Consider the following 18,127-nt stretch of genomic DNA (forward strand, 5'->3'; position numbering starts at 1 on the left):
AAACCCAGCTTAAGACTCCAAGTAAAATATGCTATGTGATGGTGATTTGAAGTTATTCACATAGTCGTGCTGTTCACACATTTTTAGAGCTGTCTTGTGACGATATTGAATGTGACGACGATGAAATCTGCGTATTGCAAGAAGTGGATTGCTTCTTATCATCGTGCCCACCTGTTCCAACCTGCATGCCAGGTCGTGCTGATGCCGCACCACCACTGAAAGGTATACAAATCTATGCACTCAAAGGAAACCTCCACAGTGTTCTTTATAGACAGGTTTCCTTTCTCTAGAGATGGATTCACTGTGTAAGGTACTCTCAGAGAGAACACAAAAGGTGCACCATATATGAACATCTGTCCACTAGCACCGGGTTGACTATATATCATTCATGATAATACTCTGAAAAACACAATTCGTATATAATTTGTATCTATAGCATGAAGAAATTTAAATTCAGGAACGAAAGAAAAGGCTGTAGAAGAGTACATTTACATTAGCTCGAATCGTGAATTTTTGGATGTTGTTTCACAGAAACTGTTCCTTAACTTACATGTACATGTCATATATCTCTTTAGCATGCCAAATCCATGAGGCAAACGCAGACATGCTAGGTGGCATAATTGGCAATTATCGGCCCCAGTGCACACCAGAAGGAGAGTTTGCGGAGATCCAGTTCCATGGCTCTTCAGGCTATTCATGGTGTGTTGCACCTGATGGAACAGAGTTGCCTGGAACTAAGAGACCCCCTGGTCGCGGGACACCAAACTGTCTAGAAGGTAATAAAATGTAAATGTATTTAGGCAGTTATTTGGTACAAGTGAATGAGTAGCGAAAATAAATTCCTATTTGCACTCTAAATATACACTTATATAAATATTGAGATAATTAAAATGTTGTTAAACATGCTATTTATTAGTGAAAGGTTCAATATATAGTATGGCATTCCATAGACACTTCCGAATTATTTTTTACACATATTAGACCTGAATTGTTTATTATCATCTTGGTTTAATTGTAACCTATAATTTTCTCTATAATTTATTAACCTTACATCATCAATTTTTAGGTTTTTTTTAACACTTTAATTCGCTCACTGTATAAATTATGATATGGCCAAAGGATTATGAACTGTGAAATATGTAAATACGTACACATAATTACTGTGCACCTTAACATCCCTGCCTAAAGTCAAAAGAGTGACCAGACCATGAGCAGGGTCGTCCAACGTTAAATGTATGGATAATATGGTTTGCAATATATGTTCTCGCAGTGTATAATTAGCATGTTACATTTATGTTGTAGTGTTTGAGTGTGACCTGCTAGAATGTGATGACGACTGTGAGCATGGCTACAGTACTGATGATGACGGATGTCCCACCTGCAGTTGCAACTCAAGCCCATGCGATGTGAGTGTTAACAGATCCTTCCCACTTATTCCCTGCCATCGGTCATAAAATCTGCTTGTCGTATATTTTCTGTGAATAGTAGTTAGCAGGCATTTGGCTGTGAAAAAGAAACTATCCTCAAAGGGTGATTAATCAATCCGTGGTTGATTACTATGTATTCAATATTCAGTAAGTACTATTTTATTTGCATAATCGATCTACATTTATACATTGGTAATACAGTTTTGTTTTATAATATTACATTACTAGGGTGTCAGATGTCCACCAGACAGCGGATCGTGCCAACTGAGGGATGTGGAATGTGGATTGGAGTCTTGCCCCAAGCTTGCTGTGTGCACTCGTAAGCTCTAACTTGTGCACTCGTAACTCTCTCTTCTCTCTTTGTGACCACCCAAATTACTTGCCATGTGTTTATTACACCTGGCAGGCTACCTTGTAGGATGAATGCGGTTGAGCCTAGCGGAAAATTGCTTTCTTTCTGTGAGGGTGTGTCACAACCGGTTGTTCTGTGATTTGGTTTAATAATGGGTAGAGTAATGGCTTTGCTGTGCAGTTCAGTACTGATGTACAGGGTTCTGCCGAGGAATCGGCACGTCATTTATAGACAGATGGCGGAGGTTCCTGAGGGTGGTTGTACTAATTGAAGTCAATTACGTGAGATATAAGGGCCCTCAATACCCAGGTAAACTCGATCAGTTAGGAGACGTATAAATAAGCTGCTAACATGACAGTATGACTGAGTAAGCGCAGTGGTTCTTAACATTTTTTGAGTCATGGACCGCTTTACCCTAACCCTAACTCTAACCCTAACCCTAACCCTAAACATACCTCATATAAAAATATAAACATAATACTAAATAACCTAAAACTACCTCGGGTACATATCTGTAGTACCTGTTACGACAACGACCCTTCGTGCATTACTGGTTGGTGTGTTAGCACATTTTAGACTAGCTCTATAACTATAGCCCTCCGCTCTGCCGCAGGCATAGCCATAGAATGTACTATAGCCCTGCGGCGGAGCGCAGGGCTATAGTACGTTCTAGAGCTAATTTTAGACCAAATATAATATTCGAGAGTTAACTATATTTATTTATGTAGCAATTCATAAATATGGGCGCATATGCATGTCTGCATGTAAGTGTTGTAAAATTCATAACATTACATCACCAGTTTGGAATATTGCTGACAATGTTTAGAGAGAAAAAAAGTTCAAAATCATTTTCAAAAATAGTCAAGTGCATGTTACTGATTAAATTCCTATATGGAACACTGTTGGTAATTATGTGTTTTTTATATAACACCTAATAACATTTCTTTGCAGCATGCCAAATCCATCAGGCAAACGCAGACGCGCTAGGTGGTAGAATTGGCAATTATCGGCCTCAGTGCACACCAGAAGGAGAGTTTGAGGAGATCCAGTTCCATGGCTCTTCAGGCTATTCATGGTGTGTTGCACCTGATGGAACAGAGTTGCCTGGAACTAAGAGACCCCCTGGTCGCGGGAGACCAAACTGTCTACAAGGTAATAATATGTAGCTAACATTATGTGTAGGTGAAAGTAATGAAATGTAACTTACGCATGTGCATTGATCACCAGACGTCATTCAGTTCAAACCTATGTTAGTGCATATGTTCCTAAATTCTTGTCATGGTGTCAGTTGTTTATGCTCATCTGGCCCTTGCGCCTTTTTTTACATTTTTAAATAAACTTGAAACAGTAATTCAGAGATTTGAATATATAGAGATGCAAACGTTTAGTTATATTTTACTTTTCAGATGCACACATTCTCATTAATGACTTTGAATTAATTCTATAGATATTCTGGTGGAATTCCACACACCTTAATTCCCAGAGATGGACACCCTAGTTTTAGGAATCACCGCACCATGTGATAGTGTGACCAATTTACATTTATGTTGTAGTGATTGAGTGTGACCTGCTAGACTGTGATGACGACTGTGAGCATGGCTACAGAACCGATGATGACGGATGTCCCACCTGCAGTTGCAACTCAAGCCCATGCGATGTGAGTGTTAAACACCGGCCGGTCCATAACAAGTAACCACTATTCTTCTTACACACATAAACATGTTGATTACTAAATAGCTTATAGCTTTGTGCGCGAGATATAAAGTTATGACGTTTATTACCATAACAGGATGTCAATTGTGGAGATGGAAACTCATGCCAACTTACTGAGGTTGAATGTGGGTTGGAGTCTTGCCCCAAGCTTGCTAAGTGCCCAGGTAAGATATAAAATTTTGTGTCCATGATATTTTCCATTGCCTTACACGTACTTCATGCAAGTAACCTTGCCCTCTGAATGTGTAATTGGCATTGCTATTGCATACACGGTAGTATGGAACTATGAAATGTCTAATATAGGTGTACATGTAATTCTCAATTAACCTTGTGAATACAGTCATGAAAGGCACGACTCTAAAGCTGGGTTTACGCTACCGACTTTATGCTGTAAAATAATTTAAATTGACAAATTGGACTAATTTTGCAATTTAAAGCAACGACCGAAACATACAACCGACGATCGGCAGTGTAAACGTAAAAGTTGTGCGAGAAACACTAGCAACTTACTAGTTGGGAAATTAGAACATGTTTTATTTTTGCCAACTCTGTTGCCGAATTGAGAATTTGGTCCAATTCGCCAATTTGACAGCATAAAGTCGTTAGTGTAAACCCAGCTTAAGACTCCAAGTAAAATATGCTATGTGATGGTGATTTGAAGTGATTCACATAGTCGTGCTGTTCACACATTTTTAGAGCTGTCTTGTGACGATATTGAATGTGACGACGATGAAATCTGCGTATTGCAAGAAGTGGATTGCTTCTTATCATCGTGCCCACCTGTTCCAACCTGCATGCCAGGTCGTGCTGATGCCGCACCACCACTGAAAGGTATACAAATCTATGCACTCAAAGGAAACCTCCACAGTGTTCTTTATAGACAGGTTTCCTTTCTCTAGAGATGGATTCACTGTGTAAGGTACTCTCAGAGGAAACACAAAAGGTGCACCATATATGAACATCTGTCCACTAGCACCGGGTTGACTATATATCATTCATGATAATACTCTGAAAAACACAATTCGTATATAATTTGTATCTATAGCATGAAGAAATTTAAATTGAGGAACAAAAAAAAGGCTGTAGAAGAGTACATTTACATTAGCTCGAATCGTGAATTTTTGGATGTTGTTTCGCAGAAACTGTTTGTTAACTTACATGTACATATCATATATCTCTTTAGCATGCCAAATCCATGAGGCAAACGCAGACATGCTAGGTGGCATAATTGGCAATTATCGGCCCCAGTGCACACCAGAAGGAGAGTTTGGCGGGAGATCCAGTTCCTATGCTCTATCAGGCTATTTCATGGTGTGTTGCACCTGATGGAGCAGAGTTGCCTGACTAAGAGACCCCGCTGGGCGGCGCGACAACCACACTGTCTAGAAGGTATAAAATGTAAATGTATTTAGGGTCAAGTTAGTTTGGTACCAAGTGATGAGTATCCCCGAAGCCCCCCGGCGAACAATAAATTCTATTTGCACTCTAAAATATACCCTTATATAAATTAATTGAGATACATTAAAATGTTGTTAAAACTATGCTATTCTATTAGTGAAAGGTTCAACTATATAGTCATGGCATCCCACTAAGACAGCTTCCGAATTATTTTTTTACACATATTAGACGGCTGAATTGTCTTTAATTGATGCGATTTGGTTTAAGTTGTACCTATAATTGTTCTCTATAAATTTTATTAAGCCTTACTCATCAATTTTTTAGGTTTTTATTTACACTTTAATTTGCTCACTGTACTTAAATTATGATATGGCCAACAGGATTATTGATGTGGAAATATGTAAAGTCACGTACCCATAATTAGCTGTGCACTTAACATCCCTGCTAAAGTCAGAAAGGGAGCGTGACGAGACCATGAGCAAAGCGGTCGTACAACGTTAAGATGTATCTGGATAATATGGTTTGCCAATAGTATGAATTGCTCGGGCCAGTGTATAATAGCATGTTACATTTATGTTGTAGTGTTTGAGTGGTGCCATGCTAGACTGGGTGATGACGAGCCTGTGATCAATGGCTACAGAACTGATGAGGACGGCCTGGTCCCAACCTGCAGTTGCAGACTCCAAGCCATGCAATGTGCAGGGTTAACAGATCCTTCCCAGCTTAATCCTGCACATCGGTCCATAAAATCTGCGTTGTCGTATATTTTCTGTGAATAGTAGATTATGCAGGCCATGTTGCTGTGAAAGAAGAAACTATCCCACAAGGGTGAGTTAAGTGGGCAATCTGGTGGTGATTACTATCGTAGTCAGAGTGAGAGAAGTCTATTTTATTTTGGCATATTCGATCTACATTTATCCATTGGTTAAATACAGTTTTGTTTTATAATGATTACATTACTAGGGCGTCAGATGTCCACGGTCAGACAGCGATCGTCCACTGGAGGACTGTGGATGTGGATTGGAGTCTTGCCCTCGCACCTCAAGCTTGCTGTGTGGCACTCGTAAGCCTCTAAGTGTGGCACGTCGTAATCTCCCTCTGCTGCTCTGCTCTTTGTGAGCCACCGCAAATTCCTTCGCCATGTGTTTATTAGCACCTGCAGGCTAACCTTGTAGATGAATGCGGTTGAGGCCTAGCGGAAAATTGGGCGCTTCTCTTCTGTGAGGTGTGCTCACAGCACGGTTGTTCTGTGATTTTTGGGTTTAGTAATGGTAGCGGTACCGTAATTCTTTTGCTGTGCAGTTCAGTATGATGTACAGGGTTCTGCCGAGGAATCGGCACGTCATTTATAGACAGATGGCGGAGGTTCCTGAGGGTGGTTGTAGGCCTACTAATTGAAGTCAATTACGTGAGATATAAGGTCCCTCGATACCCAGGTAAACTCGATCAGTTAGGAGACGTATAAATAAGCTGCTAACATGACAGTATGACTGAGTAAACGCAGTGGTTCTTAACATTTTTTGAGTCATGGACCACTTTTAGAATCTGGTGAAAGCTACGGACCCCGCCCAAGAAAAATTTGCATAAGCACATAAACACAAATTGGAAAAACATTGAAGTTCACGGCACCCCTTAAAGTGATTACGTCACCGTAAATAGTAAAAAATATATATATATTTCCACTTTTTCACAAAATATAAGTCATTCTGTTCACTTTTTATGGTTAAATTGCTGCATTGCTTCTTATTTTACTATATTGTTTGATTACTCATGACGCATACATAGCCCATAGCAAGCAATTAATGTCAGGAACACTAATATCAAATCGTCCAGGTTTTTTTGATTTTTAACTAGTTGAGAAATAATCTTATCAGGTAAGAATTTGACAATACGTTTAGGTATTCCTGTTAGTTCTTACTTTTAATGTAAAAAAATGGAAAAATTTTACAAATTTTATCATAGAAAATTCGTGACGTAGTCAATTTAAGCCCATCCACGGACGCTGAAGGGGTCCATGGACCACTGGTCAAGAACCCCTTGAGGTATTTAAAAGAAACCACAGCTAAAAATTAGGGCATATATTTTTTTAGACAATTAAGGCATGTCAAAGGATTTATGGGATGTCACAAAGCAGATTTAGCTTTGAAGGCATGTTGGACCCGGCATACATTAGAGGCCTTGGGAGAAGCATGCTATGCTAATATACCGTCGCAATAAACTTGTTTCAAAAATGCCATGTCTGTTAACAATATTTTCAACGATTGTCCGCTTAATTCTGATATAATTTGCACCTAATATGTGACTGTATATTTGAATTAAGACTGCAGATACATTCTGGTCACCTCTTTTCAGATCCAACCTGTGAGGATGTTGAGTGTGATGATGGTAAGGTGTGTGAAATGCGCCAAGTGCAGTGTGTCCGACATCCGTGCCCACCTCTCCCATCCTGCGAGCTAGCTCGGGTTGGTGTTCCAATACTACGACTAGGTAATGCCTTACAAACAGGTGTCACACAATCAATGCTCTTATGTGAGGTAATTTCAAGTGTAGAGGTAATTTGAGGTTCTGGAATTTCAAGATTGTATGCCTCAGTGCAGTGTAATAACAGCAGTGTCCGGCATTTAGCAATTGTTTAATTTATGAATGGAAATGAGAATGCTACCGAATGCTATGCAAAAAAGGGAGTGGACAGAAATATGAGTGATTCAAGAATGAGATTTGTAAAAAGGCATAACTATAACGTAAAATAACTAGGAATCTCACAGGTGAAAAAATTAAGCTGAGATATTACAGAGGAATAATTAATTATGCTGTTAAATACAACAAAAAAACTGGGTAAATATGGACGAATTGCTACCTTTAGTAAAACTGAGCTCATTGCATATTCTAGAAGACTTGCTCTAGCCGGTGTTCTTTCTCAAATGGTCTTCATATTCCAGAGCGTATTCCAGAGAGTATCTGCATCTGCAGTCAGGAGTACAACCCACAGTGTGGTACAGATGGTGTAACATATGGCAACCCATGTGAGATGAACTGTGCCAGGAAGCGTTTAGATTACCCCGGTGAATGTGGAAGTAAGTGTGTCTTTGATATACGTCACGTAACGTCACGAGTAAGAGTATGGGGGTATAATGGAGACAATAGATCATTTATATTATGGTAATTAAAGCAAGAGTAGGATTATATTATGAATCGCTATTAGTTATTATCCCTTACAATTACCTATTGTCTCTTACTGTCCTACTCCTGCATGATCACATCTATGTAAATTGACATGTTGATATTGGAATAAATAGAAGGTATATGTCTGAATCGCATATCACTTATTATTGCTGATATGTCCCCCAGGGTACTGCCGGAACATACCCTGGGTACGGTCCGGTATACCGGAACATACCCTGGGTACGGTCCGGTATACCGGAATGTACCCTGGTACTAAATACTACTATCTCATATGCCGGACCGTACCTCGCCTACTCCACTACTGAGTCTAGGGAGTTGCCTACGCCTACTCCCTAATCCTAACCCTAACACTAACCCTAACCCTAACCCTATAACCCTAACTCTAACCCTAACACTAACCCTAACCCTAACCATATCAGCTAGATAGTTACCAGGGTACGTTCCGGTATACTGGACCGTACCCAGGGTACGTTCCGGCAGTACCCTGGGGGACATAGACCCTATCAGCCTTATTATTGGATAATGCAAAAAATTGATACTGTGCTAAACCAGTACAGTTCTATTTTATAATATCAAGAGCTAATAATACCTATTGTGTTATATATATTATATATCGAATACATATTATTAACTCTTGATAATGCTAAGGTCTTGTAACAATAAAAATTAGGTAGATCTTCCGGTTCTCTTGATACAAGAGAAAGGGGGAAGCCTCTTGACATCTGCCCGTCGTTCGTCAGCTGCCAGATTTCGTGTGCAAATGGGTACAAACAGGATGAAAGAGGCTGCATTCTCTGTGAATGCAAAGGTGAGATAAAAAAATACAGAGGCCAAAAACAACTCAAAAGGGTGGACCCACATATATTAGGATTTTACTTAGATGTGTTAGCACTATTAGTGCTACTGCTTATCACATTTAGACAGCTAGTATCAGATGCATGCCATGCACTTATAAAAAAAAATCACACTAACACCATGCATAATTTAAATTGACTACGTAACGAATTTTCTGTGGTGTATATTTGTAAAAAAAAATTGCCATTTTTTTACATTAAAAGTAAGTACTAATGGGATGTCTTTGAGGATACTAATGTATCCTCAAATTCTTACCTGGTAATATTGTTTCTCAACTAGTTACAAATCCAAAAAAACCTGGACGATTTGATATTATTATCCTGACATATTAATTGCTTGCTATGGGCTATGTATAAGTCACAAGTGTATGTTTACATCGAACAATATAGTAAAATAGGAAGTATAATACAGCAATTTAACCATAAAAAGTTAACAGAATTACTTACATTTTGTGAAAAAGTGGAAATATTTCTTTTTTACTTTTACTATTTACGGTGACGTAATCACTTTAATAACATTTTATCTTCATCTACATTGTAGTTACTTTTGCTGCGATGTTTGCTGTCACCCACCGTTCAACGTTGAGCTCTTGTTTCCAGTTGCTCTGCAGAGCGAGGTTTGCAGGCAGCCCTACCAGCCGAGTGACCCGACTCAGCTGATCTCGTGTCTGGCCGCCTTCCGTCGCTGGTTCTACAACAGCACCTCCAATCAGTGTGAGCGATTCATATACTCTGGCTGCGGCGGCAACGACAACAACTTCATGCAGTACGAGGACTGCAGGAAGGAGTGCCACAGTGAGTACAACACACCTACATGCGTATATAGTACGCCATTTAATTAGTGTCTTGTCACTGGAATGCTTCGATAACCACATATACCTAAACATTGTGTCTTCACCTATTAGGTCAGGTCGTGTTGTGACGGTGTGTGTATTTTGCAGGTAGGGCACCAGATGCGTGCGAACAGCCAAGACAGGAAGGTAACTGCAATGGCTTCGACCAGAGATGGTATTTTAATGCTGAGACCAGAGCATGTGAGACTTTCTTCTACACTGGATGCGGTGGCAATGACAACCACTTTGATTCATATGTTGACTGCTTCTTGCATTGTCCAGGTACGAACAGGTTTTACCATGTGTTTATCCCCTTCCTTTCTACCTGCACGTTATTTGTTTCATTTGTCTTTCAGTTGTTAAATTTTCTTGTTAAGTTACTTGCTAGTTTAGTTTATTAATGTCTGCAGAGAAATGGTTGACTAAATCATGCACTGAACCTGATTTTGTCAACACCAAGTAGTATATTGATATATACTAGAATAAGTATTCGCCATTTTTGTTTCACAGCCGATGATCCGAGCAAAGTTGGAACGTGTCCGGATCTAAGCAATGCGTATACAACTTCATGCCCACCAGCCTGCAATAGTGATGGTTATTGCAAGGGTATAGAGAAGTGCTGTGATGCAGGGCCCTGCGGCAGCGTTTGTGTGGAGCCTAATGATGTGACAGGTGTGTAAGATACGGCCTTGCTGTCAGTTGCACTGATACGTAATGTGTGATATTACGTACATTTGTAATTTGCTTTCACTAAGGTGACGCTAAACTGTTGATTTAGTTAACATGAAAACAACAGCACAATGAAACGAAATAAACTTGAGTGGGTGTTGGCAATACCGATGAATAAACTCCATGCTGATTTTCGTTACATGTAAAAACATATGCCTACTACACACACACGCATGTACACACAATATGCACACGCACGAGCGCACACATGTAAGTGATCATTTCTATTGCAGAATGTCAAGTGGAGAGAGCAAACAGTGCACTGTCGATGTCGTCCTATCAGGATCCACCCAGACCGATGCCTCTGGAGAGCGGCTCCCCCATCTGCGATGAGGAAGGCAACTATGTGCGTTTCAAGTGTAATGTAGGTAATTGCTACTGCCTGGATGAACATGGCCTCAGCTTGACGCAGGAAAACACTGTAGATCAGCAGCCAGATTGCATTGGTGAGTACACTCAGACTGCATGCATGGAACCATAGTATATAGTGTTCTTGTAAGAATTGGTTTCTAATGACCTAATCTTTTCTATTCTAAAGACAGTAGCCACCAATTCAGCAATTTATACCTATGAATGATGAAGGTATTCCCCCTCCAAACCTAACACAGAAATAAGTTTGGCCCTGATTTGCAATCTTAACAACACTGGATGCTGGGAGAGTGGTGTGCGAACTTCAAGAATAAGATTTCTCTGAATACTTTTCGTATCATGATAATTGATATGTAACTACATTTTGCACCAAGATATTTTCTAATGTCTTCCATTTGTTAACCTTTCAGGATATAGCTTCTTCTGCCCACCGGCTTCATGTGAGGGGCTTGATTCCTGTCAGTATGGTCATTTTTACACGGTTGATGGCGATACAGATTGTCCTCAATGTGCTTGTGCTGCGGACCCTTGTAATGTACGTATCATAGCTATAGCAAGTAGTCTCTAAAAAAATCCTTGTAATGTACGTATCATAGCTATAGCAATTAAGTAGTCTCTAAAAATAGTTATGGTGCCCCTTGGTTAGTAAACAGTTCAAGTACATAATTGCATAATTCTATAGTGACGCTTATGGTCAACGTTCATATTTCGTAATAGTAATGGCGACTTTGCATGCCATTATGGAAATTGGGAAAGAGAAATCAGTGTATGATACAATACATTACAGTCCGACCTCCTTTATCTGGCCATCCGTTATTCGGAAATCTCTATTAACCGGCCACGATCTCGCAGTGTATGTTCTCTGTTTTTCATTCATTTTCAAAATCTCGCTCAAAACTTGCGCGATGTACCAACTGTACTTGTGCGCGCGTGTGTGTGCGCGTGCGTGTGTGTGTGTGTTGTCCGCTCATGTCCGCTATGCCTCCAGTAAAATTTCTGTTTTATTTTATTTTATTTCATTTCATATAAACCGTAAAACACGACAGTTTGTTACAAATAATCATAGCAACGAGTAACATTATCACATGCATAAACCCTACTGAACTGCATAGAAATGCTGTGTTTGAGCATAACTCTCATATCCGGCCAAATCCCATATCCGGATAGGTGCCGGTCCCAACGTGGCCGGATAAAGGAGGTCGGACTGTATATCCATTTCTCATCGACTGAAGCAATTGCACATGATCTCCTAATAAATCTGGCCGTATCTGTTGCAATCCATACCACACTAGCCTACTATTTAGATTTTCTGGTCTACACATTTAAATATTGTAATGCACATTTAATTGTATACTATAACGTATGATATATATATAACACGTAACTATACGTGAATTTGTTTCTTACATCTATCATTTATTTTGTCCACTTATGGTATATCAGTGCCCTTTTTAATGGATGTGTGATGCATTGGGTAGATTATATAGCTAGTTTTATTCATAATAATTAATATTATTAAAAAACCAATGACAATGCATTAGAATTTGTAATAACCTGTCTTTTACCTCAACCTTAATCTTTGCAGCAATCCCCATGTAAAATTGATCAAACGTGCTCAAGCAAAGCTGTCAATTGCAAGGAAGGACATTTCTGCCAGCACCTAGCCATATGCACTGGTATGGTTTAATGTGTTTCACTAATTTCATTGCAATCATCATTGTTAAATTGATTGATGCATTGGTCAACACTTTGTGAATGGCTTCTCAGTTATGAATGAATCATGTATAGTCATCACAAACTGTGGGGCGGACAACAAACAAACAACAACAGCCACCACAACCCATTTTTGAGCACTACAGACAATTTTAGCCTTTATGAGCAAATTACTGGTCAACATAAATTTTTAGTCGATAAAAACAAATTACAGGTCAACAGAAATTTTTAGTAACAACAAAACATATTATATGCACTAACCTGTACACAAATAACATAAAGAAATATGTGCTTGTGCAGGATTTATTCCCGGTTGGCCTACTACCACTTCGCCTACGGCAAAATTCCCATTTCGCCTACAGCAAAATTCCCAATTGGCCTATACCCATTTCGCCTACTCCCAATTCATCTACGCTCATGTTCTACCCTATTCCCATTTCGTCTACGATCGATTTGTTCACTAAATAATCATTTATAAATAATAAAATATGGTTTTAATTGGCATATTAAATCCATTAGACTACAGGAACCAGAAGAAAACATAGGTACAAAGAATGAGAACACAACTTGAGAGACAAAAATAGAAAACACAATAGCATAATGGGAGTAGGCGAAATTGGAATATTGCCTATTCTGAGAGTAGACGAAATGGGAGTAGGCCAACTGGGATGTTACCTTATGCAGTATCCTTGTATTTAGAAAGACAAGACGTACATTTTGTGATGGTACATTCCATATCAATAGAAAGACTCGCATACGAAAACCGTGTGTATTATCACAAGTGCAACACATAATTTTATTCTAATCTGACTGGTGTTGTAAATTAAAATATATTAGATATAAAACATTTTAATGCTTGTCTCTGCTTTTCAGATGACAGTGTGCCGGAGCCAGCTTTGGATGCTCTAGTTTGCCCAAGTTTCGATAATCTGTGGTTCTGTCCAAGTCACTTGACAACAGAAGTCTGTCAGTTGCAATCTGACTGTGTTAGTCCTAAGCAATGCTGTGACGTATCCTCATGTCGCCAACATGCGTGTGTCGACCCAAGCAGGAAGTCCAGTAAGCACGCGTAATTAATTGTTACAGTGAAAACAATAATTTCATCTACTCGCTGTTGTCTTTTTGTAAAGACTAGACTAGACTTAATGACGATACATGAGCCAGCCAGTGAGGATATAGTGGTTGCCAGTGACGATAAGTGGAAGTGCGAGCCGCTTCATGAAGCGGACACCTAAGGCACGTCTTAATGTGGCCCTGTTTTGTTTTTCCAGGTAAAAAACCCTTTGATCCGTGTAGGTACGGTAACCCACTTGTGAAAGTCAATGACCCCACAGAGAGTGTGAGCTGCTGGGCCTCCAATCCTTGCCCACCTCCGTATGAGTGCAACACCGAGGTAGCAGACGCTCCGTCCGTCTGCTGTCCTCGTGCACCGCAGCCGGGTGACAAGCGACCTAGCCTGTGTGCGATGCCCAGAGATTCAGGACCCTGCAGCGCCGCCATACGCAAGTGGTTCTTCAACTCGGAAACGGAAAAATGCGAGCAGTACCTGTATGGAGGTTGCCAGGGCAACGAAAACAGATTCGACGATAAATCTGATTGCGACCAAGTATGCTTTAAGGAAATGCATTTAATACTACCAGGTGAGTAGATGTTTGTAGAAATACTCGCAACTTTTTTTCTGTAGTAGCTTAAATCAGCTAGTTTGGGCTAATGGCTGTAACAAAATTGGTTGTCACTTCAATGAGTACTGTTGTAGCAATGTGGCATATCGGAGAGCTGTGTTGAAATGATATCATGCGCAAGGTTATGTAAAATATAATCTCAAGGCTGACAGAACGTGTGTGAAAAAGCAGTACATTCAAACTTCTTTTCGTTAATTAGGACCGCTAAGAGGTAGAAAAGAGCTGGATGTAGGTAAGATTTTGTCCAAATTAAATTTCATTAAGAACATCGGCATATATTATTTACAAATCATATTTTAGAAACAATATATCTGTCTTCCCATACCATCCATTCCATCCATTCATCTATCCCATCTATTCCATCCACATGTCCATCTGTCCATCTGTCTGTTACGTCCATCCATCCATTTATCCATCTGTCAATCCATCCTTCTACACATCCATTCATCTATCTATCCATCCGCCCATCCATCTATCTGTCCCTCCGTATGTCCGTCCATCTATCCATCCATGATGCTATTTATTTATTAATTATCTATTATATCATGGTTGTTGATCTGTCTGTACATCGAATATTCATTATTCTATTCACAATATAAAGTAATTGTAAAAGTAAATCAAGATTTTCATTTAAATTAAATCGTTTAGGAAATTGTACTATGCACGTGTGTACAAAGTTTACTCTGTTATCCTTGTGCAAATTTTATTAATTCGTTTAAAATTCTTTACAATTTATTAATTTCAGCGAGGCAGGATCCTCGAGGCAGGCCAGGCCCCCGGCCTTGTATCTGCACGGCGGATTACACCCCTGTGTGTGGCGACGATGGAAAAACCTACAGTAACCAATGTGCATTGAACTGTGACAAAGACCAAGGAAAGCCAAATCTGAAAGTAGCCCATCCTGGAGCCTGCCAAGGTGGAGACTAGCATTTTCTTTCTCTTAAACGAGCACTATACTGTTACTTCTTTAGTTCTATTTGTCATATTGAATTAGATATTGGGTCGAGGCATGGAATAAAATTTTTTCTGGATTTCGCTGTTATCTTTTCTCAAATGGCATATGTATTCTATAGACATTCTGCCTCTGTCGACGAGAGTACAGCCCACAGTGTGGTAGTACGAAAGCAAGCAGGCAATGGACACTTTGTCTCGAGATGACAAGATTTCACAATTGGCATTATTTAGTAATTAGCCAGTAGAGATTAACTGTGAAACAACGAGAGTTTGACATGATATGTGATTTTCATCAATTTCAGAATCCTTATGCATCTGCACCCAAGAGTACAACCCACAGTGTGGTACCGGTGGTAAAACGTATGGTAATCCATGTGAGATGAACTGTGCCAAGGCGACTCTAGATTATTCTGGGGAGTGTCGAAGCAGAGGTAATGTTGTATATAATACAGTTCAGTACACGTTGCAGGCTCTGTTGCTTACAGTAGCACAGTATCAAGTTTATTTTAAATTAGGTTATCCACCATTGAATTTGCTTTCAATTGGCAATCACTCTATCGGCCTACAATGATTGACAGGCACCTCTAGCAAAGCTTGGCTTCTGTTTGAAAAGGTTGAATGCCATTTTGACCAGGTATCACAGAAATTCTTCTGTGTATTTTTCAACCAGCCACCCTAATGACACATATATATTTACTTGAAAATACATACTGCTAAGACATACCTTAGAATATATAAGACTACCTTAGAATACAACATAACATGGACACCCTGTGTTACCTTGGTTGTGTACGTAAGCTCTTTAATTTGCTCCATGTATTACTTCCATTAGGACGTAGCATGGATGTAGAAGGTTTCTTGTCAAATTCTGTCTGTCTGATAACATGTTAAATTCTTCTTCATGCCTAATGTTTTTATCACACTAGCTGTATTGTTTCGTTGTAGCTGAGCCATTTAACCCATGCCGAGTTGGAGACCCGATCCCAGATCCCGCAGCTCCATCGGCCTGTTTGGTAATGCATATGGACTGTGCTCCGTCCTGGCAAGCGAAAATGCACGCAATCCCGTCTCACCGGTGGTATGGACGTGTCGGCTGGCCAACATACACGACATTGCAGCATGACAGCACGCAACCGGTACGTGCCTAGGAGTCTCATAGCCAACTAGCTTGTGATCGAGACCATCTAGTCTCTGAAGAGCAAGGACCACCGTAGGTATGATACGTCAGTATTTATGCGAGATAGTTAGGGTGAATACAATATCGGCAGCTTTAGATATCTTCTCGAAGGTGAGTTGTTGATATCCGCCGTGAGTACACGTCAATAATACAAAAGCAAATTCGATGTACTTAGGAGGCTCCTGCATGTGTTGATGTATTATGAGCACGTTTGCTCGCGTGATCCTAATAAAATTACTCGGCTTAGTGTGTTTTGCAGGTACACCGTCCGCTCTCACTCGAGCATGCCCATAACATGCAGGTAGGGAATATATCTGTCGTGGCGGATAAGCGATGGCTAAAAATCCTGCACACTATAATCTAGTTTCAGTGAAAACCAGTCACGATGATCACACACCGCTACCTCTCGAAATCTAGCCCTTGTCTAATTACAAGAGATAGGGAGAAAGTCGCTCCAAATATGCACGGCAGCCTGAAGTGGCTGGTCTCCTTGCGACACGGTGAGGTGCTTGTTTGCTTCTTTTTGTCTTCACAACTAGCTGTAATCCTCGACGCTTACAATGTTTCATCGGAGTCTGTTCATCGATATATAGCAGACCAACAATGTGATTAAGTGGTTTGCATTGATTGTAGTTGTGTTCTCTGATGCGTATTTAATTTTTATGCGCTTTTTTGTTATTTGAATTTCTGTCTCCGCTGTTTTATTGGTTGTCGTTAGGGCATTGTCGCTTAATGCCTGTAAGGCCATTAACATGAAAGAACTTGTGGCTTTCACATGGCTGTGTGCATTTGTGGCACATTCTAGCATTATGATCGAAGCTTGCCATGGTTTGACATCACAGAATCACTAAATCAGATACGACGGGGGTACGAGTGGCCGCGGGGCGTGTGTGGTTCTAGAAACGGGTCTTACGGATACCGCGGGCCAAGACCCGCCAACAGAGCCAAACGCTCCGGATTTGTTGGAAAAACATAAATCATCCTGCCAACCTCCCCTTGGGACGAGGCTAAGGAAAGAAGTGGGATCAGCGAATGATAGCGCGTGGAGAAATGGCAGGTGTAACACGTAAATGTGGTATTATTAATGTGCTGAAGCAACATAGTGCTATAAAAAGTCATCCACATTCAGGGAGGTGACCTAGAGACTGCGGATAGAGACAGAACATAACATATTCTGGCAAAAAGGCCTACATTTGTAGGTGATTCTCGATCGAGAGGAAATTCGAAAGTCTTTGTGGCCGCTGAGCTCTTGTCAGTGTCATCTGTTCACGTGACCGGAGTCTTAGGTGGTAACAGGGCCATTCCAGGCAAAGGTTCCTTAACTAAACACGACATAGTGAGCATTAGGTCCAGACACAGTTTTGGTCTTAGGTTGGTGACACCTGTAGTCTAATACCTTATCATGTAATTCCAGCTTTACTTTATATCGTTTTGTAGCGCTCCAAATAATCACATCGTTAATCCAAGGTAGCAATCCAGACACGACATCCTATGATGGTGTCTGTGAATAGAAAAGGTCAATGATTAGTCTATAAATATCATGAGAAGTTCAATAAATAAGGATGTAAGACTTAGTCTTCTACATATTACTAGCAATACATGTCCTATAACTAACAGTTAACACTAGACGAAAGATATTGCTGAACGCATGCATTGAATTATTGAGCCTAAGTTTTAAGCTAGATCAATCTCTACTCTATGGACCTTTGAGAAGTCCATATGCATAAGATAAGTATAGCTGCG

The 18,127-nt window shown here is 40.1% G+C and overlaps 1 protein-coding gene across 1 annotated transcript in view; it reads left to right on the forward strand.

Annotated features, from left to right (window-relative positions):
- Window positions 1–87: 87 nt before the first annotated feature.
- Window positions 88–18,127, forward strand: part of LOC106814749 (papilin-like) — a gene marked incomplete at both ends in the record, with an annotated part of 31,816 nt that continues 13,776 nt past the window's right edge. Inside the window, 19 exon segments of the mRNA XM_014819095.1 lie at window positions 88–222; window positions 576–776; window positions 1,303–1,406; window positions 1,656–1,746; window positions 7,243–7,377; window positions 7,830–7,964; window positions 8,744–8,881; window positions 9,528–9,722; window positions 9,869–10,042; window positions 10,271–10,432; window positions 10,723–10,935; window positions 11,269–11,393; window positions 12,444–12,534; window positions 13,445–13,630; window positions 13,843–14,211; window positions 14,453–14,485; window positions 14,999–15,169; window positions 15,510–15,638; window positions 16,153–16,199. Of these exon segments, the coding sequence (XP_014674581.1) occupies window positions 186–222; window positions 576–776; window positions 1,303–1,406; window positions 1,656–1,746; window positions 7,243–7,377; window positions 7,830–7,964; window positions 8,744–8,881; window positions 9,528–9,722; window positions 9,869–10,042; window positions 10,271–10,432; window positions 10,723–10,935; window positions 11,269–11,393; window positions 12,444–12,534; window positions 13,445–13,630; window positions 13,843–14,211; window positions 14,453–14,485; window positions 14,999–15,169; window positions 15,510–15,638; window positions 16,153–16,199 (2,736 nt within the window).

Source organism: Priapulus caudatus, unplaced genomic scaffold (assembly GCF_000485595.1).
Source record: "Priapulus caudatus unplaced genomic scaffold, Priapulus_caudatus-5.0.1 Scaffold973, whole genome shotgun sequence".
NCBI classification, from domain to species: domain Eukaryota; kingdom Metazoa; phylum Priapulida; class Priapulimorpha; order Priapulimorphida; family Priapulidae; genus Priapulus; species Priapulus caudatus.